This window comes from Alternaria dauci, chromosome 3, assembly GCF_042100115.1.
Source record: "Alternaria dauci strain A2016 chromosome 3, whole genome shotgun sequence".
Taxonomy (NCBI): Eukaryota; Fungi; Ascomycota; class Dothideomycetes; order Pleosporales; family Pleosporaceae; genus Alternaria; species Alternaria dauci.
The window spans coordinates 1,282,571-1,305,351 of NC_091274.1; the positions used below are offsets into that span (position 1 = coordinate 1,282,571).

General features: G+C 52.4%; 8 protein-coding genes across 8 annotated transcripts; 3 read left to right on the forward strand and 5 right to left on the reverse strand.

Annotated features, from left to right (window-relative positions):
• Positions 1 to 279: 279 nt before the first annotated feature.
• On the reverse strand, positions 280 to 3,231 carry ACET3X_004082 (uncharacterized protein). Its single transcript, XM_069450247.1, has 2 exons — positions 2,570 to 3,231; positions 280 to 2,520 (listed from the first exon to the last, which is right to left on the reverse strand). The coding sequence occupies exons 1-2, from the start codon at positions 3,066 to 3,068 to the stop codon at positions 491 to 493; spliced, it is 2,529 nt and encodes an 842-aa protein (XP_069308060.1). The 5' UTR covers positions 3,069 to 3,231; the 3' UTR covers positions 280 to 490.
• A 584-nt stretch (positions 3,232 to 3,815) lies between these two features.
• ACET3X_004083 (uncharacterized protein) lies at positions 3,816 to 5,939 on the reverse strand (the record flags this gene model as incomplete). Its single annotated transcript, XM_069450249.1, has 2 exons — positions 3,816 to 4,996; positions 5,048 to 5,939. 2 exons carry the CDS (start codon positions 5,937 to 5,939, stop codon positions 3,816 to 3,818), a joined length of 2,073 nt encoding a protein of 690 aa, XP_069308061.1.
• A 389-nt stretch (positions 5,940 to 6,328) lies between these two features.
• Positions 6,329 to 8,000, forward strand: ACET3X_004084 (uncharacterized protein; the record flags this gene model as incomplete). Its single annotated transcript, XM_069450250.1, has 4 exons — positions 6,329 to 6,350; positions 6,407 to 6,463; positions 6,522 to 6,816; positions 6,869 to 8,000. The coding sequence occupies 4 exons, from the start codon at positions 6,329 to 6,331 to the stop codon at positions 7,998 to 8,000; spliced, it is 1,506 nt and encodes a 501-aa protein (XP_069308062.1).
• A 539-nt stretch (positions 8,001 to 8,539) lies between these two features.
• Positions 8,540 to 9,148, forward strand: ACET3X_004085 (uncharacterized protein; the record flags this gene model as incomplete). Its single annotated transcript, XM_069450251.1, has 2 exons — positions 8,540 to 8,619; positions 8,671 to 9,148. The coding sequence occupies 2 exons, from the start codon at positions 8,540 to 8,542 to the stop codon at positions 9,146 to 9,148; spliced, it is 558 nt and encodes a 185-aa protein (XP_069308063.1).
• Positions 9,149 to 9,911: 763 nt separating this feature from the next.
• On the forward strand, positions 9,912 to 11,315 carry ACET3X_004086 (uncharacterized protein; the record flags this gene model as incomplete). The annotated part of the gene is made up of 2 exons (XM_069450252.1): positions 9,912 to 11,037; positions 11,104 to 11,315. 2 exons carry the CDS (start codon positions 9,912 to 9,914, stop codon positions 11,313 to 11,315), a joined length of 1,338 nt encoding a protein of 445 aa, XP_069308064.1.
• An 881-nt stretch (positions 11,316 to 12,196) lies between these two features.
• On the reverse strand, positions 12,197 to 14,956 carry ACET3X_004087 (uncharacterized protein; the record flags this gene model as incomplete). The annotated part of the gene is made up of 2 exons (XM_069450253.1): positions 12,197 to 14,599; positions 14,651 to 14,956. 2 exons carry the CDS (start codon positions 14,954 to 14,956, stop codon positions 12,197 to 12,199), a joined length of 2,709 nt encoding a protein of 902 aa, XP_069308065.1.
• Positions 14,957 to 17,263: 2,307 nt separating this feature from the next.
• Positions 17,264 to 18,039, reverse strand: ACET3X_004088 (uncharacterized protein; the record flags this gene model as incomplete). The annotated part of the gene is made up of 3 exons (XM_069450254.1): positions 17,264 to 17,640; positions 17,711 to 17,897; positions 17,953 to 18,039. 3 exons carry the CDS (start codon positions 18,037 to 18,039, stop codon positions 17,264 to 17,266), a joined length of 651 nt encoding a protein of 216 aa, XP_069308066.1.
• A 3,776-nt stretch (positions 18,040 to 21,815) lies between these two features.
• ACET3X_004089 (uncharacterized protein) lies at positions 21,816 to 22,524 on the reverse strand (the record flags this gene model as incomplete). The annotated part of the gene is made up of 2 exons (XM_069450255.1): positions 21,816 to 22,061; positions 22,126 to 22,524. 2 exons carry the CDS (start codon positions 22,522 to 22,524, stop codon positions 21,816 to 21,818), a joined length of 645 nt encoding a protein of 214 aa, XP_069308067.1.
• Between the last annotated feature and the right edge of the window lie 257 nt (positions 22,525 to 22,781).

Consider the following 22,781-nt stretch of genomic DNA (forward strand, 5'->3'; position numbering starts at 1 on the left):
GGTGTGGCGCCTAGGCGCTTGACGATATGTATGTGGCTCTTACATAGAGTGTTCAATGTTGACAGGCTACGAGCTGTTATGGACATGGTCATATTCAACACGCAACCAACCATTACTAGACAATTTTCACAATTTGGCTTACACGAAGGTGTTGTCAATCTTGGAATTCTGATAGGGCATCTCTATGCGCACTTGAGTATCACCGTAGTCTCACCGTGGTGCTTCCCCGTTGACAAATCGAAAACGCTGGACTGATCAGGCAATTGTGGTGGCAGAAGTGTGACTAACAAGGTTTGTATTACAAGTATCATGCTTACATGTATAGATATGCAGGAATAGATAGGTATAGATGGTGATAGACGTCAAGGGTATAAACATATGTGAGAAAGCCGAAGAAATGGTAACGAGTCCAGTTGAGTAGTACAGCGTGAGAGGCACGCCGACAACATGGGATCAACACAACATGCCGCCTAAAATGATTGCAAAGCACTCAAGCACCCTTCTGTTTTCCAGCTTGAACAAGGACACTAGCGGTCCCAGCACGCTCCTCATACAACCGCCTCAAATCTTCGACCGATTGCTTCTTCAGATTCATCTTCTTGGGCTTTAGTGTTCTGCCTCTTGCAGGCCCATTGTCGGCTTCTGCGCCATTCTTGTTTTGGTCTTTTGCAAAGTTCTCGAAGCTGGGCATGCGTTGCATAAGGCTCGGGCTCGGAGTGCGGAGGCGGGGCGGAGCGGCTGGAACGGGAAGGGTGCTTGCCTTTGTGGGCGCGCTTATGATGGGAACTTGAGGCGTTACCGGATATACAGGGCGAGCGAGTGAGTTTATGCTAGGACTGCGGTTCGTCTTTGTTGCGGAGAAAGGAATGCTTGGGCGGCGAAAAGCAGATTCCGTCGCCGGTGCCGAGACTGCGCTTTGCGGAGAGACCATTTGAGGCGATGTTACACCTTCACTTGATGCGTATGTGGATGAGGGACCTCGCTTCACGGCAGAGTTGCTGTAGTAATTACCTGTAAGCCCAGGAAGCGCCATGCCGCCCATGGGCTGTTTGTGAGCTTCATCCTGCGCGATGACGGCCTTGGAGACATTGTCAATCTGCGTCGAAGTCAGGGTTTTCCTTTTAGGAATGTTGAGTCTAGGCGCAACAGTAGCAGTAGTAGAAACGTGGGGAAATGACGCATCTTCTTGTGCACCAGTAGATGCTGGCATGGAAAGGACTGGAACTGGATTACTCGTACCAGACTTCTTCTCATCCGATTGTCCATTCCATCGTGGTGGTACCTTGGGGGGCTGACCAATGCGGTTGTCGTCATTTCGGGGTGGAGCAAAGCCATCGGTGGTCGTAGCGTAGGTCGCAGGTGATTCGGCGACGTCTTCAGGGGCATCGGATATGACCGTAGAGTAGCGGGGAGGCACTGACAGGGGTGGTGCAGGTTTCCGCTGAACAGAATCGGCAGAGGATTTCGTTGAAGGTGCGCGGGACCGTGGTGGTAACGGAGGCGGCAATTCCTCACTCTGTGTCTGTTGTGGCTCGTGATAGGTAGGCAACTTCTCGTTGTCGAGTAGCGTTATACCGCTCATCTGGTCTTCCAGCGAGCCTTTGCTATCGGCAGAATCTCGCTTCGCATCTGCAGGATCTTCCCAGTCGTTCTCGTCTTCAGGCAGCTTGAGCTCTTGATAGAAAGCCTCCTCAGTCTGTCCACATGCTTCTCTTAGCCCCTCGGTCCACATGTCAATAGCTTGCGTAAAGATTCTCCGAATGATGGAAGACATTTTAGCATCTTCTAGCTGATCAGGACCACACAATAATCCTGGTGCGAAACAAACAGCCAAGTTCTCGGCCGTCATTTTGTTTTCCTCTTGACGTGCGGCTATCGCACTCATAAGAGGCAGGAGATGTCTACATAGGATCTCGCGGGACATGCCAGGTAACAGAGACCACTCGGAGCTTGGGGAGAATAGATCTGTGAGCTTGTCGAGTTCAAGGATTTCTTGGCTGTCGCCGTAGAGTCGTTTGAGATCCCGATACGAGTCTGTTGGGAAGATGGGCTGGCGCAGAGATGCGTACCATGCTTTAATCATGGCTGCTGCCATGTAGACCGAATATGCATCGGTCGGGACGACTTCAGCTAGTATCTCGTCTTGGTGTTGTGCATGTGGATAGGGCGGCAGGGGAAGTGTTGCGTCGTTGTCCTTCCAGACGATGTACTTCTGGCCCCGATCGTATGCCTCCTTCAACGCGTCGCGCAGCCTCGAGTGTGGGGGTACACGGAAGAGACCCTCGGACGTGATGTTCTGTGGCATAAGCACGAAGCTTGTTGTTTCTCGCAAGACGCGCGGAAAGCGAGTCTTGCCGTCAGCACGTGTAGGGAAGGGGGCGCGGGCGCCGAATGCTCGCTTCCCGCTGCCATTGAAGGCGGAAATGTGTTCTGACACTCGGCGGTCGGCAAGATAGGTTGAAGGAGGAATCAGGAGGTTTTGGATCTGGATTTCTTGCGCGAGCTGGGTCAAGTTGGATACTGCAAGACGGTCAGCATGGGTGCGCGCTGGGGACGTGTGGATACGTACAATGGTAAATCTTTCTCCTGAACTTGGGGCTGACAATGGTAGAGAAGATCTCGGTCAGGATGCGCACCCACGCCTTCTCGTGCACAATGTACAGTCGCTGGAGCCTCTTGCGCATGGCCCTAGACAGAACATGGTAGGCCTGTAGGAACCAGCCCCAGCCAGGGCGGTGTTTCTTGCTGGTCACGGAGCCGTCGCCGTCTCCGGCAAAGAAGACGACCTCGTACTCGAAGCCCTTGAGCAGCTCGTCTTCTTCTGGCAGACGCGCAAGAACATAGGGCAGCAGGGAGTCGTAGTCGGCCTCGTGCGAGTCTGGGAGAGCGGCGGCGTTGAGGATGAAGACGGGCCGCCCCTCGTGCGAAGGCAGCGGCGAGCGGTAGAGGACCGAGGCGGCGATTTTGGCCAGGTCTGGCGAGTAGTTGGAACTGTGTTGTGGTGGGGGCACTGCTGAGAGCGAAGAGCTGCGCAGCCGACTGGCAATGTGAGCACGCACGCCGCTCATGGCGCCAAACGGTGGTGGTGGTGGGGAGCTTCAGTCAGGGCTGTCGTCGACGGGTGACAAGAAACGAGGGGCGTATCGAGTATAGGAGCACGTGCGGACAATACCTAGGTAGGTATCAGGAAGAGTTGGCCGAGGGCCTGAGGCGAAGCGGTGCGGCTTATGCGGGCATCCAGCCCTGCAACTATAAACAATCCTCTTGTACGTCACATTCACCACCACCGGCAACACCCTCTCAGCTCTCTTAGCGCACTCGGGCACGGACGTGGCTGACTCTGATTTGGCTCTGCCACTCTTGACTCCCATGTGTTTCAGATGATGCGTCTTCTCCAGCGGGAACCTATCATGTGCCCCTGAAGCTATCCGCCCCGACTTTTGTAAAGAGTCCGCCAGGATAACGCCTACTGTAAACCTTTGGGCTACATTATATTTAGCTGCAGCCTGAAAAGAAACAAATCAGACCAATCTCCATCGTAAGATACTGCTCAGCAACCCAAGCCCTAAGCATTGCTGGCGTGGGGCAAGACTTGGGATTCGCCCTGCACAAGACGCGCGCGGGGCTGTACATGTAATATCACACATCACTGTCAAGACAAGACATCCATGGCTGAGCAATGCTGGGCATCATCTTTCGCCTGGGCGCCAAACTCTACTTCCAAGTATCCATTGCCATTCCATGACATAACACGCGTTTGTCGTGAGACGCTCCCACTGACCAAGTCGCACATTGCGCAGCATCACCCTCCAACGCTACTCGTCCGTCTCCGAGCCTGTGCCATCGCCTGCACCCTCGGCAGCTTGTCCGTCGAATACCAACTGCACGCCTTCTTCTTGCAGTCTCCTCCGCAGTATCTGAAAGCGGCGTGTTCTCTCCCCAAACTCCTCCATGCTGCTGTTCGCTTCTTCCAGCACCTGTGCCAGACCTTCTTGCTCCAGACCTGGCTGCACCAACCTGTCTATCCCTATGCTTTGAAAGTATATTTGGAATTGCTCGAGTTCGGCTAGTAGCTCTTCTCGCACCGCAGCATCGCGGGGACGCCCTGAGAGTGCGCCAACGACAGAAGCATCGTAGCATTCTATGCTGTCATCCGGGGGTAGTGGGTCAGATACTGACGTGAATTTGGCCTTGACTTTAGGATCAAGAAGAGCCATGAGCGGTTGGTTGTCCGAAAGAATGACATGCCTGCCAAGGTCCGTTTCGGGTAGTCGCGCAAGCCAATATGGGTCCTCCCCCGCTCCGAGCTCTTCTTCGAAAGAGTAGCAGATCTCCACCAGCAAAGTGGTGCCTTCGGTATTGTTCCACAAGTCCTTCACCTTGGGTACATAGAGCTGGCATAACAGTTCTTGGTACTCGTCGTTTGGTTCTTTTCCCCATACAGGTCTTGGTATTGGGGAGATGTCGAGCTCTTTGCACAGACGCGCCGCTAGCCATGGATACTCTTTAACTGCGTTACGCAACGTCGAGCGTGCTTTTTGTGGCTGCTTGACACGATCGTGAGCAAGCGCAACACTGAAGGCGAGATTTGGCGGGACTTTCCACTCTCGCTGTAAGTAGTCTGATTCTACCAGGTCAATCAGGGCCCCTGGTTCTCGTCCTCTTAGGGCTAGTTGGTCTATAAGTAGCCGGAGACAATAAGGGTCGTGTTCAGGGTCCATGGCAAGTAACATCTTAGCCCACTCAAAGGACGTGCGCCATGTTGCGCGAACACCCAACGTGGCTATGTAGCGCCATACAGCAAGCCAAAATTCGCGGTTCTCCGGACGGCGAAAGTCCATACGGGCTTTGCCTGCCGCCAAGTTTGCAGAGAAGGTGGAATGTACCGAGCGTCCAAAAGTGAAAAGGGCGCGTTCTAACATGTCGGACGCGGCAGCAGCCTCTCTTTGTTGCTTTGCAATCTCAGAGACCTGTAGCAGAGTGGAAATGTGGAAGGCTAACAATGGATTCAGTAATGCGACTTGTACAAAACATAGAGGACACTTACGATTGTGATGCAGGAGTTGGATCATACGCTCCGAGTCCATGCTTGCAACGCAAATCTGGAACTGTCGCTGGACATCCTGATACATTTTGTTGTGAACAAACCTGTACTCAACTGTGCCATCTGGTCGCTTCTCAACAATCTCCATGCCGAGACCACCAGAGGTAGCTCGCGGCCACTCCTCTTTGCCTTGGATGAAAATATTTCTTCGAAGTCCCAAAGATGCAAGGTTGCGGTTGCCAGGAGCGTTACGCCCTGCGATTGCAGCGGCGATACCACCTTGCTGCCCACGTTGTCGAGGCCGCGCCTCTTCTTCCGCACTTTGCACAGCTGCTCGACCAAACAGCCTCTTCATCTCGTTGGCAGCATGAAGATGCTGCGTATCCACGCTGAGTACGGAGAAGAGCTGTCGTTTCTCTTCACTAACAGCATCCTCCTGATCAGACCCAGTCTCGGTCCGACCGTTCATAGCCAGATTGAGAGCAAGCAATGCTTCATCGATCTCATCAAGGTCCGACTTCTTCTTGGTTGCAGAAGCAGTCTTGTTGGCATCTGCAGCTTTGCCTTTGGCCTTTGCCTTCTTTTTCTTCTTCTTGCTCTTCTTGGAGGGCTTTGATGCAGGCACAGACTCGGTCTCGGCGTGTCCATCAGAATCCCCAGCCTGGGGTCCGACGTTTTGGTGTGCATTGTCTTGCTCCTCATCGTCTTGTTCTTCATCTTCTTCACCACCATCGCCTAGCATGGCGAACAGGCTGGGTTTTGCCGTTGTCTTGGGCGCCACCTCAGTGTCCGACTCGTCGTCGTCGTCGTCGCCTTGGTCATCCTGGGCAAGTTTTTCCCGTATCTGCTTTTCTTCGAGTTCCCGCTGCGCCCGGCGCAATGCTCGCGAGGACATTTTGTTGGTTTGAAAATTACGTGATGTTGCGGTAACGTGATGACGTCGTCGTGGTGGTTTGAAATGTTAGCCGCAGGCGCAATCGGCTTTGTACGAACAGGGGATAATTGGCCCCGCTTAGGCGCTTGGATGAAGCGTTCTCCCGACCTGCACCATGATTTCACTGCTGTAGTCCATCGTTGCTGGCCAACCTCACTTCAACGATCCTCCACTCCACCTGCCAGATGCGGGCTGCCTTCCAAGTGCTTCGCTCTGCGCGCCGCCCGTGCCTGCGCAAGCTTGTCCGCAGTCGGGTCGGCGTCTTCGCGCCGAGCAATGGCCTAGGCCCCCGGGCTCATCACCACCATCACTACCGCCAGCGCACCTCGCCCATCGTCCTCGCCTCGTCGATGCAGTTACGCGCCCTCACAGGTGCGCTAGTCGCCGTCGCCGTCGCCTCGGGTGCATTTTACGCTTACAACGACAAGTCGTCGACAGGACATGCGCACTCGCCCACCGACCAAGCCAGGAATCTCACCAACGCCGTAAGTAGCGAGCCAACGCGAAAGGCTCTGGTCGTCGGCCCCGGTGAACTTTATACAGGAACAATCACTGGCTCTGGTCCAATTTCAAAAGAGACGGATGACTACGGCAGAAAGGTGCTGGAGATGCTGGACCCCGACCAAGCTACTGCCAAGCTGAGGAAAAATGAGGAATCGTGGCTGGTAGGGAGGGGACAGGGCGTGGTGCGATACGACGTGGTGCAGATCCCCAGCAACTCCCCTATCGAAGACGACCATGCCGAGAAGATTATCGAGGTGCCATCAAATCTGGCAGCCACCGACAATGGCGCCCCCGCCAGCGACTGGATGTTCTGGGGTGTTTTCGACGGACACAGGTAGGCTTGCCTATATCAAGGTCACGCGTCATTCCAGTGCTAATGCTCACAGTGGCTGGGTTACTTCAGCAAAACTCCGCCAGACGCTCATTTCCTACGTCGCACGCGAGCTCAACACCACCTACAAGTCCGCCCTCGAGGACCCTGCACTCCACTTCCCGAGCTCTGATGCTATCGACAAAGCCATCAAGACGGGCTTCATCAAGCTAGATGACGAGATTGTACATGAATCTGTTAAAAAGGTTCGGAAGGCTCAATCTAAGATCGCTGCTGCCGAGCTGCTTGCCCCCGCCCTGTCCGGTTCTTGTGCGCTTTTATCCTTCTACGATAGCCGATCAAAACTACTGCGAGTTGCCTGCACGGGTGACTCGCGCGCTATCCTAGGCCGACGAGGCCCGAATGGCAAGTGGACAGTGACTCCTCTGTCTGAAGACCAAACCGGTGGGACCACAAGCGAGGCAGAGCGACTGCGCCGAGAACACCCGGGTGAGCCTAATGTAGTGCGCAATGGTCGCATTCTAGGTGGACTAGAGCCATCTCGTGCCTTTGGCGACGCCTCCTACAAATGGTCACTCGAGACGAATGCGGAGCTCAAGAAGTCCTACTTTTCACGGTCGCCGTCAGCGCTCCTCAAGACCCCCCCATATGTCACTGCTGAGCCTGTTATTACCACAACCAAAGTAGAGCCTGAGAAAGGCGACTTTGTGGTCATGGCTACTGACGGTTTGTGGGAAATGCTTACCAACGAAGAGGTCGTTGGCCTGGTTGGTCAATGGCTCGATGCTCAGGGCAATCCGAGTGGTCAAGGTTCACAGACTCAATCCTGGCTCAAGAGTTGGTGGTCAACACAAAAGCAACTGCCTGTCGAGCAAAAGCCGGGTGAGAAAGGGGATGGGCAGCGTGCACCGATCCGCCAGCAGCAGTGGGGTACCAAGACCAGCCTGAATGAGCGCTTTGTGGTCGAAGACAAGAACGCAGCAACCCATCTTGTTCGTAACGCACTTGGCGGAAAGGATCAGGATCAGCTGAGTGCACTACTCACTCTCCCGAGTCCCTTTTCCCGAAGATACAGAGATGATTTGACAGTTGAAGTCATCTTCTTCGGAGAAGGCGCCGGTACTGGCAACGTTACTAGGAACCAGGAAGCGAGCGCTGCAGAACCCGAGGCCAAGGCAAAGCTATAGAGCGACATGTTGTTTCTGAATCTGAAGATATATGTAGTGATATCCTTGAGCGAGCTGACGCGCGGCTCACGGCGTTTATGGGCTCTTTGAGCATGGCGTTTGTCAGGAGCATGATGCGCCGAATGAATCTCTTTTTGGGTTGCACCGTAGCATAGCATATGTTTTGGGATCCTGAATTGCAGTGAACCAGGTTCTCGACCTGTCTAACTACGTCTCTGAGTGCACTTAACCATATCTCTACATGCGTTTGTACATGTGAGTGATGTCATCTCTGCATTCATTCCAATCCATGTGCGCATGGTTCTATATCCGCGTGAATTTGGTTTCATCACGACGTGCTCGTGTGTCCATGACACCATTCTGGTTAGATCCCGCAGCCTCCGCATGATGTCATGGTTGCGACTAGAAGCATCATGAACCGCCCACCATGCTACAAAAGTCGGTTGAAGCTCTAGTAATGTAGTAGTCCACAGTCGTCAAACACCAGTCGAATTTCACCAATCGAGTCTCAGACCTGTTCGTTGATTGAGATAAACATAATGGCCGAGTCACTAGCAGCATTCCGTGACCGCAGGTCGAAGGATCTCCGCCAGCTTGCAGAAGAACATCTGCAACATGAGTAAGCAGCTCCATACTGCCGCCTTGGACAGCAATATCTAATCGAAAGCAGCCTTAATCAAGAAGACCGCGATATACTCAAGAAAGCAGGCGGAAAGGTGTCGATGCACACTGGTTTCGCATCAGCAGTCGGGCTAGGTCTTGGACTCTATACAGCATTCCGACTACGTGCTATGCGCCTTGCATACTTCCGAGCTTTCCGAGCCATGGAGAAGCCGGTAGAAGTGCGCTTCGCAGATGGTCGTACTGAGCCCGTCCCAGACATCACAGCAAAGATATCTGGACCTTCACGCTGGGGCGACGCTGCGACGTACTTCCTCTTTTCCGTTGGCGGGCTCTTCCTTGGTGGTGAGCTGGGTCTGCTGACGGGTACAGCCAGCGCAGCGAGAACGGTTACCAAGGACCCAGCGAGCAGGGATAGGATTGAGAAGGCGTTCAAGAATTACCGAATTGATGTGCTGCAGAGGGAGATTGAGCAGCTCAAGGGCAAGAGTAAATTTGAGGAGTTCTTTAGCAGTGGGACATCTTAGTGCGTAGGTCGTCAAACCTACCATCTGGGCTGTAGTATCTAGGAAGCTGCCTTTTACGTACGTGTATATAGTTTTGTTCAAGTGGTATACTCTGCCCATCTTTCTGTTTGATAGGCCCTAACATGTGACTTCAACAGCTGTTGACATGACCTTTCTCGATATCCAAGTGGAACCCGACTTTTCTGGGTCGGGGATGCGTGTCCTGTATGCGTGTGTGTCAACATCGATACTACTGCGTTTTTTACATGCAGGCTATTCTTGTAGCCATCCCAGCCTCGTCGTTCCTGACTCGCGCACATGACGTGTCACGCTAAAATGGTGGCGCGGCTGTCGCAGATCTCTGGATGCAGGATGGGAGAAAAGACCCGCGTGGCTCGCGACCTTAAAACAGAGCTTTGCGTCATAGCAGATTGCCTAACTAGGGGCTTGGAAAACAATCACTGTCTGGAATTTCTCGATAGCAGCAGCCTCCCTGCAGAGAGTATCGTTTCTTGACTGCGTATCTCGCCACATCCTATCGCTCTAGAAGTCGTTTGTCATTGTTCTACGACGTTTTACCCAGCGTGCTCAGTTACCCCGTACTCGGATCGAACGGCACTGCATAGCAACCAGACCCGCTGGAGCTTTCGCTACGTATATCTGGACGTCGGTACGATTGTCGCTACCGCCGGAGAAGGACTCACATAGCCGATAAATCTTCGTTCCCACCCGTGAGCCCACAACTTGGTCGCGAATCTAAACAACAACTACCCCTGTGGCGATCATGAAGGGGGCGATACTTTCCGCGGTGTTGCTTGCGGGCCTTACTGCCGCCCAGAGTAGCTCGGTCTCGGTGACTCCATCAGTCATAACCTTATCCGGGTCGCAGCGAAGTCTGACGGGCGACGATGCGGCTCCCAACCCAACAGTCCCTTCGGATTTCGAGGGCAGCACGTTTGCGACCATAACCTCACCTGCGTCGTCTGGAGCGTCTGGCAGCGCTTCCTCGACCAATGGCACGGCCTCGCCCGCAAGCACTCAAGATCCCGTCACAAACATCGGAGGAGGAAACAGGACGTTGACGCCGACTGGCACTGAGACAGCTCCGGCGCTGCCATCGAACACGCAGCCGTGCAACAACTATCTGGAGTTCTGCAACCGCAAGTACTCCAACATCACCGAAGTAGCCGCGCACAATTCGCCCTACACGCGACAGAATAACATTGCGCGCAACCAAGAGTACGGCGTCACGCAACAACTGAACGACGGTATCCGTATGCTGCAGGGCTCGGCCCACTACGTCAATGGCACACTCTACTATTGCCATTCGTCTTGCGACCTGCTCAACGCTGGTACTGTGGAAGACTACCTCCGTGAAGTCACCGCATGGGTAGAAGAACACCCCTTCGACGTCATCACGATTCTCTTCGGCAATTCCAACTGGGACGAAACAACCGACGACGGTAAGCCGCTCGTCACATCCTCCAACTTCGCGGATCCAATTGAGAAGTCTGGCCTGATCGAATACGTCTACCAGCCACCCAAGACCGCCATGGAGCTCGACGACTGGCCAACGCTCGGTGAGCTTATCCTTCACAACAACCGTGTCATTACATTCATCGACTACAACTACGATACTGATGCGGTACCATACATGCTATGGGAGTTCTACAACATGTGGGAAACACCCTTCTCCCCCACCGACCCCGATTTTCCATGCACGCTTGGCAGGCCCGAAGGCATGGCTGAGGAGAAGATGAGGGATATCATGTACATGGCAAACCACAACTTGAATGCTGAGATTTCATTCGCTGGGCTGAATCTTCTGGTGCCTAACGTAGCCGAGATCAACCAGACCAACGGCCTGGAAGGAGACGGCAGTCTGGGTGCCATGACCAACACTTGTACTAGTACGTATTCTTACACCTACAGCTCAGTCTCTCTCGTCTTGTAATTTACTAACACATCTCTCGCAGCTAATTGGGACCGCCCGCCCAATTTCCTCCTCGTCGACTTCTATAACCAAGGGCCTGTCAATGGCTCCGTCTTCGAAGTCGCTGCCCGCGCAAACAATGTTACCTATGACCGTGAATGCTGCGGCACTTCATCCATTGCCAACGTACTACTGCGACCTAGTGCTACTTACTTGGGCTTCGTGGTTGCGATTGCTGCTGCATTGGTTCTATGACCTTCTTCGGCGGTTGAAGTCGTCTATTTGGGTAGTTGATTGGTAGTTGGAGGAATGGGTTTCGTTGTGCATAGACATGGGTTAGGCGTTTACTGGTCAAGATATTTGTGTTCTTCTTGCATCACGATAGCGATTGTAAGCGATTTTGTATAGGCCCAACATGCATCTCACTTTCATGTCGTTTTCACATGCATCATCTTCGTCTCCACTTTCTACATCATTGCAGCATGTGTACCAGAGAGTAGTGACTAGCTTAACTACTCACTATTAAGTAGCGATGAAGCCATTAGAGATTGAGCTTCTGTGGATGAATCTCAAGACGAATATGAGAAAATGAATGTCTGCAACACGTTGCGCTACCGTAGTGCGATAAATCTACCCGAGTAGCTTTCCTCGTCTCGAATTGTTCAACGCTAGCTGGACGTCACGTATGAACCAGAACACAAGGGCACCTCCATGATCAATATAGCGCCAAAGGGAAACATGCTAACCGGCGCCCAATCTTGTGCGATTTTGGTGAAGCGGAAGACCAAATCCTCAACCATTCAGTTTACCACTGGGAAATGGCTACGGCCAAGGCGAAAGAAGGTGGATTAACATAGGCGACAATATCAAAGGCGGTATAAAGATCATGAGCTATGGTCACAAGCACGGTCAGACCAACGTGTACAAAGAAGGCCCTATGATAGGAATTGGTGATATGGTCTGGCTTCTAATTTGGTTACGAAGTTACCATATGTAAATTGCAAATAAGCAATCCATGCTGCGACAGGTCCAAAAAGCAAACAATCCCGTGGTATCTCCCTGTTACTCCATATGCGATACAAACATGAGTTCTTTCAGCGTAAGCACGCCGAAAAACGCACCGAGGTGCAAAACTGTCAACTGCTGCTCATCGAACTTGATGAGCTCGGTGTACGAGTCCGCACAGGTTCGATGGCCAAGCTATCACTCCGCGGCGCTAATCCCTCAGGCCAACTACGCCTTTCTCGGTGCTCAACGGAAGGTAGTCTCTCGTCTTCCTTGTTCAAGCTCAAGCTCTTCTTAACCTTGTTCCATGCCTTAAGCTTCTCGCCTGCGGAGCCTCGTCGCTTCTCCTCAACCTCAGATTCCTTTCTTGTCTTCTCGTCGCGCACGGGATCGGAGAGCTTCCGAGACGCAGGTAGCAAATTGAGGTAGATAGGATACAACGCACCACCAGCATAAGCTGCCATGATGACGCAGAAAGCGTATTGTGCGTTGTGGGTCTTGAGTGCGGCGTACATAATTGGTGGGATGACGGCTCCTCCGCCAATGGCTGCCGTCAGAAGTACGGAAGCATCTTTGGTGTGCTTGCCCATGCCTCTTATCCCTTGTGCGAAAATCTGGGGGAATAGTGGACCTTCAAAGAACATGACGAGGACAATAACTGCTGCACCAGCACTGCCCGAAGCATGCATAGCTGCGGCAGCGGAGGCAATTGCGCCGAGATAGAAGACTAAGAGACTGAAGCGTGGTTTCACCCAAATATCGATGAAAGCTGCCAGGAATCGAGAGACTGCAAACGCTGTGTGTCCATAGGCTTGGTGTGACACGTAATCCACTGAAGGCGACACACGATTGACGTATTCCTTGTACGAGGTAGAAGTGGACTCTTGACCGCCGACGTAGCAAAACTGCGACAAGACCGCCATACCTAGGCCAATCCAAAGAATTTTCACTGGCTTGGATCCAACATTGATGGTGGCCTCGCGGGCAAAGGGTACAGTTCGTTGACTGGCAAGCTCCATTTCTTCTTCGGTAGCTTCGGGAAGCGGTACGTAGAAGTAGACGATCGCAAGGACGATGTTAAAGAAGGATATGCCGAGGTATGTCCACTGCACGTCGATCAGGCTCGCAGCATTGGCAGGGAAGAGTACTTTCTTTGCCAAAAGTGGGGAAACAATAGTGCCAACAGCCTGAACAGCTTGCGATAGATTGAGTCGCACTTCGGCATACTCAGGCGGTCCACAGAGGGCTATGAATGGATTTGCGCCGAGTTCCAAGGTTGACAGCCCTGCACCAGTGATGAAGTTTGAGATCAGGAACGCTGGAAAAGAGTTGAGCACGGCGGAAGGCCAGAAGACGAGTGTTCCACAAGCATAGACGGAGAGACCGACCATGTAGCATGCTTTGAAACCCCAAGCCTTAAACACAATCCGTCCGAAAGTCAAAGGTCCTACAATGTAGCCAACGTAGTAGGCGCTGTGTTGCCCAACCGTCTCCCATTCGCTTGTGCGGGCTACTTCCTGAAAGCGGGAATTGAGTACGTCCAGGAAGCCATAGGCGAAGCCCCAAATGAAGAAGAGTATGGTTACCATCAACACAGGGTATATACTCTCGCGGTTGCTCCGTAAGGTAATATTCTTTTTCTGTCCAGTGTTGACGAAGTCGAAGAAAGTTGGTTGGCGCTGAGTGCGGGCGGTCGTTGAGTAAGTAACATTGGTGTTCGATGGTCTCAGTTGGGGTAGCTCAGTCATGTCAGGCGTAGTCAAGAAATCCATCATGGCCATAGGCTCGTCACCCCCACTTCTGCGAGCGAGAGGAGGCTTGCTAAGCGGGGAGGCGGGAGGTGTCAACGGATCTGACTGTCGTCGAGAGTCAAGAATGTCGGGGTGAAGCACAGCCTCGTCGCTTGTGTGTGTCGTGTTGTCGCGCATGGTATGGTCAATGACCCAGCTAGGGAGGAATCTTCTGACAAGTGGCTTCAAGGCAGGAACACATCCACACATGATGCCCAGGTTAATCTCCACCGTGCTCCACATGAAGGATAGAGATGAAAACCAGGCAAAATCGCCAGTGTTTCTCTGTTCATTGCCAGTTTCGGAAGACTGACGTTGTGCGGCTTCAAGTGTGTTGCGCTGAGCGTCCTGTAGGTATGCGATACGGATAACATCCACGACTGCGACGAAGATACCGAAGCCAAACGTGACGACGAGTATTATCTTCTGCTTTTTCGGCAGCCGCATACTGGTGAGTATGGGCATTGGTAGGAATAGAATTGCTATGTCGGTGACGATGTTGAGCGGTGCCGAAGAGAGATATATCGTGACAATGTTAGTGCAGTGAGCTGTATCGGGAACTGGAGAATCCCAAGCAGCACCAATAGGGCGGCATTGCAGTAGATTCAAAATCGTCAAGGCCAATCCACCGACATTGACAACGACAAGAGTGGCGATGGTGGCCCAGCGAAAAACTTTATGTGTCTTGGAGAGCGTCAGGTAGAAGAGGAGAATTGAGGTCTTGGTAGCCATCAAAGCTGGGTTCTGTGGGGTCTTAGTGGGGGGCGACTTGTGTATGGAGCATGGTGTACGTACATAGAGGACCGAGAAGACGAATGACGACTGTTTCATGGGCTCCTGCCATTGTGGGGGTATGTTCTCCTGCTTTCGTCCCAAGCCTTTGGTTGTGCCATAGCATATGGAGAAGGAAGCGCCAAACGCGAGAGCCCACGCAAGGATCATTGTGTAGTCGTCCCATCCTGGTTTTCTGACGACGAGAAACCTGGAGATCAGACGGAAGCCAACGAAGACGGAGCATAGCGCAAGCGTCGCAGCCGAAACCCCCAACACGACAGGCCCTCTGGTAAGAAAGTCGCCATTGCTGGTGTCATAATCCGCCATTTCGTGCGCCGCGCTATGCTGTATATGCCGATGCCATAGAGGGAAGCGACCAGTGGTTTCGGAAAGGCGTTTTATCGCTATCGGGGTCGCGGTCGTCTCGGGATCTGATGTTCAGGCCACGGCATTATCTGGCGCCAGCCTCGTCGAGTCTCGGTGTATGGGCAGCGTGTGTAGTGTGAAGAGCAAGTGAGGGATGATGTGCAGATGGATGGTCGTAAAGGAGACGGCTGCGTTGAGTCGGACAGTGCGCAAGACGACGCGGGTGGATGCGGTGAAGGGACTACCGACCCCAGGAAAGGCGGGCAGTTGAGCTGCGGCGAGCAAAGTGGAGTGTGCATCGCTAAATGCGCGACTTGTAAACGTGTTAGACGGCCTTGGATCGGCGTTTGCATCCTTGGATCGTCATTGGGGGGGAGCATTTGTCCACTTTGTGGGGAGAGAAACGCCATTTCGTCACAGTGTCTGTCCCGGTTGAATCTTACCGAAATGCCGGCTCTGTTACTGCTGGCTGGGCGGCGCCGTCGAGCCTTGGCGATTGCCCCCCATGGCTTGACTGACGTTTGTGCGCTCGAGTCCCCATGTCAACATCTTGCTGGTCTTTCTTCCATGAAACGTACAGAATGCCGCAGGGTGCATGCATTTGGGCGCCCTAGGTGGAACATGTAATAGCGGCCACCGACAATGTCGAACAAGCCTGCGGCCACAGCACCACTCTAACAAAGTCAAAGGGGACGGGACGCCAATATGCACACTGACTCGAGGAACCAGCCGTCACCTGCTTCCCCAGACGCTTTGTACATACCCTGTAAACCCTGTTGGGAGATGGTGCGCAGCCTTCGAGTGATCACTGCATTCAACAGTCCCATTCCATATTGCGGGGGAGTCCCTTCCACAGATCAGCATCTCAGTCGGCATCTCAGTCGGCATTTGATTGGCCTGAAACCGGCGAGCGCTGAACCGTTCATACGGATATGGGGAAGTCATGTGCGCAGACCCACATAGACGCAGTAGAGCCTCATTGTTAGGCATCGATCGCGCTGGCTTGGCCTTGCCGACGGGTTTCGAAAAGCGATGGCAATGAATCGAAGACCACCCCACTTCACCTTTGCCAGCCTTTCCAAGTAAGCCCGCGTATAGTCAGCGGTACAACACGAGGTGATACCCGTCCCCACCCCGTGTATCGTTGCATTGGAAGCGAACCTACAGTAGCCGAAAGATCCAAACCATAATACAGGCTATTGAAAGATGATCAACGTCTAAAAATAGTAGATTATATTCACGCAAGGCACCATCAACAACCTGCGCAGGTTTTCTTCCAGGTCCTCACTCGCACCACGGAGCTGTCAACGAAGTTTAAATGCAAATTCCTAAATTTTTGCAACTACAAGTTAAACAGTGGATATATACAGCCATGCTTCGATGGTTGTCACTTCTCTCGTGCCTATTGCCTCGGTACACAGTTACCCTTGGATAATCTTAACGCACGCGACCCGATTACTCGGATAAGCTAAGGTTCTCTAGCATCTACAGCATAGAGGCGGCCATGCCTAAGCTGCAGGTACCGAGTTTCTTTGCATTTCGAGTTCATCCTGTTCCTCGATCAGCTGATACCTCCTAACCTTGGAAGCGTTGACGAGGCTAGTAAGCGGAGTAAAAGACCTGTTCTTTGATCACACCGAGGTTTTGGTCAGACTATGACTCTTGCTACTTCCGTCTATAGCATTTATTGTCACGTTCATGCGGCAATCGTGTTACTAGATACCCAAATCGCAGGAAAGTGGACAACTCGAGTTGGATGACTGTAGCAGTCCGAACACGGTAAGCGCGCTTCGGTACATGGTCGGCCCGCGCAGTCTTAGCGCGCAATCCTCACTTTTCTTCCTCGCGAACTTTTAATGCGAGCCCTTCCACACCAAACTACATCCCTCGCTCTCAGCAAAACAATGCGCATGTCGTCACCACACGTAGCTTTATGTCGGCTATCGTGTATCGCGTCGTTATGCTGTCGCCGGAGAGGGATCATGATTTAGAAGGTGGCTCTTTCGAAGACTCGGCGATTCGCTACTCTCCACGATCACGAGTTCAATTTGTAGCCTAGAAGAAGCCAAAGGATCTGCCAAGATCATCCCACTCGTGTTGCAGTGTCTGAGCGAAAGCCACGACGACTTTGCGTCTTTTGTTGGGAGACATATCCGTTCCACATGAACCTGTGTGCGAGGCGAATCAATGCGAAAGCATATTTGATTGATGATTGATGTTGTGTACATGTGTCCTGAAGCAAAGGACGCGCCCACGGAATGAATACCTTTAGAGTTCTTTCTTCTCTGTAGGTTTCTGGTTTGCGCTGAATGCCATGGCCTCCTGCCTCTCGCGTTGCTTCTCTGCAGCCACAGGTGTCGGTTTGTGCATGACAAGTACCCAGACGGCCGCTACTGCCTCTGCTGCCAGTGCGATCATACTGGCACACGCAATACCCCAAATGTTTATGCTCACGCTTCCAAGTGGTGCGCGAGGGAAACTCAGTATCCACTCAACATAGTATGGCACCCAACCGGCGGGAATCCAGAACATGGGCGACTTGGAGAACCAGAACTGGAGGACAAAACGGAGGCCTTGGGTGCCGAGCCAGCGAAGGGTCGAGACGGCGGATGTAAAGGCGGACTGATGCGAGCGCAAGGAGCCATCTGGACAAAAGGGCGTTAGCGATTGCAGCTTGTACAGGTGCCAGAATCATCTTCCACAGCAAAGACATACCCAGCTTCTGAAACTCAGCCATGGCCTTGTTGTGTTGCCTGTCCAGTTTCGCCCATTTTGAGAAGTTGTCCTGAGGCGACGTGTTACCCAGCTCGCGCTTCAAACGCACAATGTCTGCCTTGAGAACTTGGCATCTCTGCGCAGACCCGGACGTGGGCGTCGGTAGCTTGTTGTAGAGGATCCATAGCTGCAATCTGTCAGTCCGAGGCTCCTTCGCGTTTGCAATCCGATGCGGGGCTTACCAGCTCATTAACCGTGGTTGCGCCCACCGTGTTGATGATGTGGAGCACCAACTGCAGGATGAAGACTACCAGGAGAAGTGACGGCATGTTCGGGGACGGGGGACCAGTGTCGCGATGCAGCGTGTTCTCATTGCATCGTGTTTTCAGACGGCATGGAAGCGCCCTTGGGTTATGTCATAAGGCAATTTGGCTGCCGGCAAGCTAAGGCGGGGGCCGTGCGCCGAGCGTCCTACGCATCTGCTACGCTGTTGCTGCTTCACACACGTCTACCAGCCTTCAATTTGCATCCGTAGGACCAAAGCGCTCCAGTTTTCCACCATGGCAATCCACCATGGTCAGGATAACGAGCTTCAGAAGCTGGCTTACGAGTCTTTGAGCGAATACTTCCAGGAGCACGCCGATCAAGTCATTGAGATTGAGATTCTGCCTCCCGCTATACAGCCGCCGGACGGTATTATCATGCAAGACGGATCGAGCCTAGGACTCCCAAAAAAGGTACTCGTCTTGGCTTATGTCGAAGCCCGGCACAGGTTCTCTATGGGCCAGCAGACTCAGGACGTACTGGCTCTTGCACAGGCATTACAGGCAACAAAGGTCATGCTTCTGTTCGATCCTGAGCATCTTACTGCAGCAAATTACCGGAAGCGCACGTTGTCCCTGCTAAGAAATGAATTCGGTCTTCATACTCGGACCCCATACCACAGAGCACTACGTCAAGAACTCTGCTTTCTAAACAGTATCCTTACATCTCCACTTCATCGTCAGTCCAAGTCACCTACCTTGTGGTACCACCGCTCCACTATCGTCGATTGTTTGAGACTCATCGAACTGGAAGACGCGCCACAAGACCGTATGGCAGAATTTTGGCATAGCGAACTCGCTGCTGTTTTCAAGTCTGGAGAGCGACATCCTAAGAATTACCATGCCTGGCAGTATGCTCGTAGGCTTGTTACCGAGATCGAAAGCCATGGAATGGCTGACGACGTCGCTCGTCGCGTCAAGGATTGGTGCTGCAGGCACCCAAGCGATATTTCTGGTTGGTCTTTCATGCTGTCTTTAATGCCTATCACAGCTACGTCGTTACAGCAAGAGCTAGTGGCAAATGTCATCAACTACACGATCAATCTCGACTGCACACAGGAGTCACTTTGGATATTCATACGTACAAGTCTAGCGCGAAGCAACACCACGTTTCTAGCGTCCTACCAATTGCTTCAAGCTTACAGGAAGGATCTGGCCGATACCAATAGGCACCCAGTGGCAATGGAACGCGTGTGCAATGCCATAGTCTGGATCGACGCCCATCAGCAGTCTGGCATGTGAAAGAGATATTTCGTCGTTGGGCAGCAATCTCATTCCTCTATATCGAAGCTATAGCTACAGCCACCACCCCTTTTGTGTTTGCCCAGAATCGGGTTATCTGACGCCTTACAACAGTTTTTTTGGTCATGGTCCCCTGCTCAAATGCTGCGACAATGCGCTTCAGCACACGATCAATTGGCTGCCATACATCCCACGAGATAGAGTTGCGCGCCACAGTGTTTGCTACGATATCTGAAGACGGTTGCCAAGATAGGCTACCCATGTTGTGCTCAATGGCTGGTGCCCCGAAACCAGATTGATGAGAGCTAGCAGACTGGCGACATCCATCCAATACCCTCGAGGCTGTTTCTGGAACCGAGTACCTCCTGGCGTCAACTTGCTGCGTGGCATGTGTCGACAAGGCCCCAGGATCAGACACTGGTCGATGCAACATAGGCTTCGGTTGTTCCAGCTCAAGCTCGACATGAATCCCCATTGAGCCCGCAGAAACATGCCTTTGGTGTAGTGGATGACCCCCTTGCTCGTCGCAAATACCATTCTCGTCCCATGATTGCGCCCTGAATGATTGATCGAAGTTTGAGCGTCGCGTATCTGTGTGGCCGTCTTCAGTTGGACTTAAGACCACAATGTTATGATCGTCGTTGGCTCTTCCCACTGATTGTCTAGATGGTTGTTCCTTTGCTGGCAGCCAGAACGCGCAACCATGGCCATATGTTGTGTTTTCCAGGTCCGTTCGAATATGTGGTAATGTTGATTGCATATTAGATTTCCACTCAAAAGTGCGGTAAACAATGGAGGGGCAAGGTTCGTGAGTAACAACCATGATAGAAGATTGTGCTATGATATCGGTATCGATACTAATAGCATCTCTTCTTATAGGGTCTTGCGGGGCACATGTAGTAGCCAAACTAAGCCGCCATCCACCCCGCGTCGCCACCCATATCGATCCCACTCATTTGCTGAGTCGGACCTGCGATACGGACTTGCTTCGACTGTCTAGCTTCGACGAAGGCGGTACGCAGTGGACTGAACACGTAATCGCTCGCGTCACCTGCTCAGCCAATGGTAATTATAGAGGCAGGCGTGGCGGTGCGAAGGGTGGCGGAGCCCGCCAACAAGCAAACGATTGGTCGATTTCGAACTTTGGTTTGAGATCGTATTGGTAGAATCACCGTAATTCATCTCGCAAGCAAATGCGAAAAACACAGCGACGTCAAAGACCAGCGATGTTACTGGGAACGTGACGCTCGAAGCTTTTGGTGGTGAGTGGAACGGAAGTAAATCGCGAACCCAAATGCTTTGCAACATCCGACCGAAGTGCGCATTAATACGTCTTAACTTTTTTGAAGATATGGAGAGTCTGTATACGTCACCAATTGCTATTTGAAGTGAAACAAAACGAGGACATGCCCTACTTAGTTGTTGTGGCTCTCTACTAAACCCAACTCTGACTTTTTAAAAGCCATCTTCCAGTCATAGCTTTTAACAAGTTGCATCCTTATACGGAGTGATAGGTATAGATGCCTTCTTCTTCCGCACGATCCGCTCTGTTGCTATGTCTATTCGTGGGGGTCTTTACGAGTTTGGCGGCCTTAGTACTACTAATTTTACTATACCTATCCTGCCCCCTAAGATACCTAGGTAGTTTAATGCGTACCAGCGCACCTACTACAGCCATCAACTGTACACAAGAAACTTGGATGTTCACAGCAAAATGTACTTGGTTGGCTATTCGTCAATCCTCCGGCTCATATCTCCAAGGTTGTCATGGGGTAACACCTGACGTTGCCTTATCTTACCTTATGTTCCTGATACCACATTACAGCCCTGTACCTAATCGCGGTAATAATAGAAGAAGACTTAGTGTGCTTCAAGAAAGCATGTAATACACGGATGGGAGGCGGTGTTACAACGGGGTGACATTAAATGCACATTGTAGCCCATCAGCAAGGCTCAAGGCACAACGGATTTTGAGGGTAAGAGACCATGGTACCCTGGAGGAAAGGTTGGTGACAGAGTGAGGGACTGGTTCTCAACGAAGACTGAGTTGCTTAAAGACGATGGTGAGTATACTCTTGCTATTACTGATTGGGTTTGGGCTCTTCGGCTTACGATGCTTTCCGGATGCTGTCATCATCCATTCAGTACTCTTGAGTGGATTCAAAGGCGACGTCCTCATGAACACATTGGCAGTTTTGGGCGCTGTCAAAGGCTGCCTTGGTACTGATTAGCAATCTCACTTTTTAAAGGGCCCAGATCAACTCCTGCTTTCATCCTGTACTCGCGCATGTTCTTATCAATAATCATACGGGAAGAGAAGGCAAACCAGTCAAAGAGCAATTAAAATGTATTTCGTGATCTCATAAGCCCGAGCACTTCGCGCTAGACCCTTCCATTTCAGTTCCAAGAAGTCGAAAATCATCCCTCGAGTAAGCATGCCTAGACCCACACGATAGCCATCGGAACTCCGGTACATTCCGAACCCCATATCAGGACGGCCGCTCACCAACAAGATCCGTTACGAGATATGTACACCACGCCTAAGCCTTATTAGGGCCACGCTTTGAGCCACTCGCAAGATCAGCCAGGTCCTCCATGAAATCGTTCCAGATCTGCTTCACCATTCCCTCACCCTCCTGGCGGGTCGCGGTGAATTTACTGGCAACGGCCTCAGCAATACCCTGGTAGGCAGACTGGTTTGAGTCGGTCATCTCAGACATTGCGGAGGGGGAGTGGATGTGAGTGCCGTCAGCAGAGACGGTGTAGATGGTGGGCTGCATGGGGATCTAAGAATTCTCTCATTAGTACTATTGCGCAACAATAGAAGATGAAGACTAGGGTAAGACTTACGGAATCCTCGCTTTCAGCACTCCGGCCGGCAACATTGGCCCATGGTAAGATGGGCACTCTGATGCCCAAGGGCGCACTTCGGGTCTCCGGGTCGAAGTCCGGGAAGTGCATAAAGTCCAGTGTGCTGGAATCGCCGACGGACTTTAAACTCCTCGATGTGTTAAAGCGTCGGACTTTGTTGCCGGTCTCGGCGGCTTCGGGAACCGGGATGGTTTGCTCGCCGTGAAGGCGGATAGGCCCGGCCGGACGGTTTGAAGCATATGGCTTGTCGGTTGTGAGGAGGGATGACGACGAAGTCGAGCCTGTCATTGACAGCTGGCGAACTGTGAGACGAGGGCCCAAAAGGCGAGGGCCGGCGAGGGTGCTGATGATGCGAACGCTAGGTTTTGAGGCTGCCATTGCGAAAATGTGTGGAATGTTAAGGTTTGTGGGGGGGTGTTGTGAGCGAAACGCAACTGGGCGCGAATAAGTAGCAGGACTTGAAAGAAGCAAGCCGAGCGATTAGTGGTGGTTTATAAGACGACAAGGTTTCAGTGACGCAGGAATGCGGCTCGGAAGGCGTCGGAGAGAGGGAAGCGCTATCAAGTGTACCGGCAGACAGGAACAGCTGTTGAGAGGACAGGAATGATAAGCTGAGCTCGCGACACCGTGAGGGG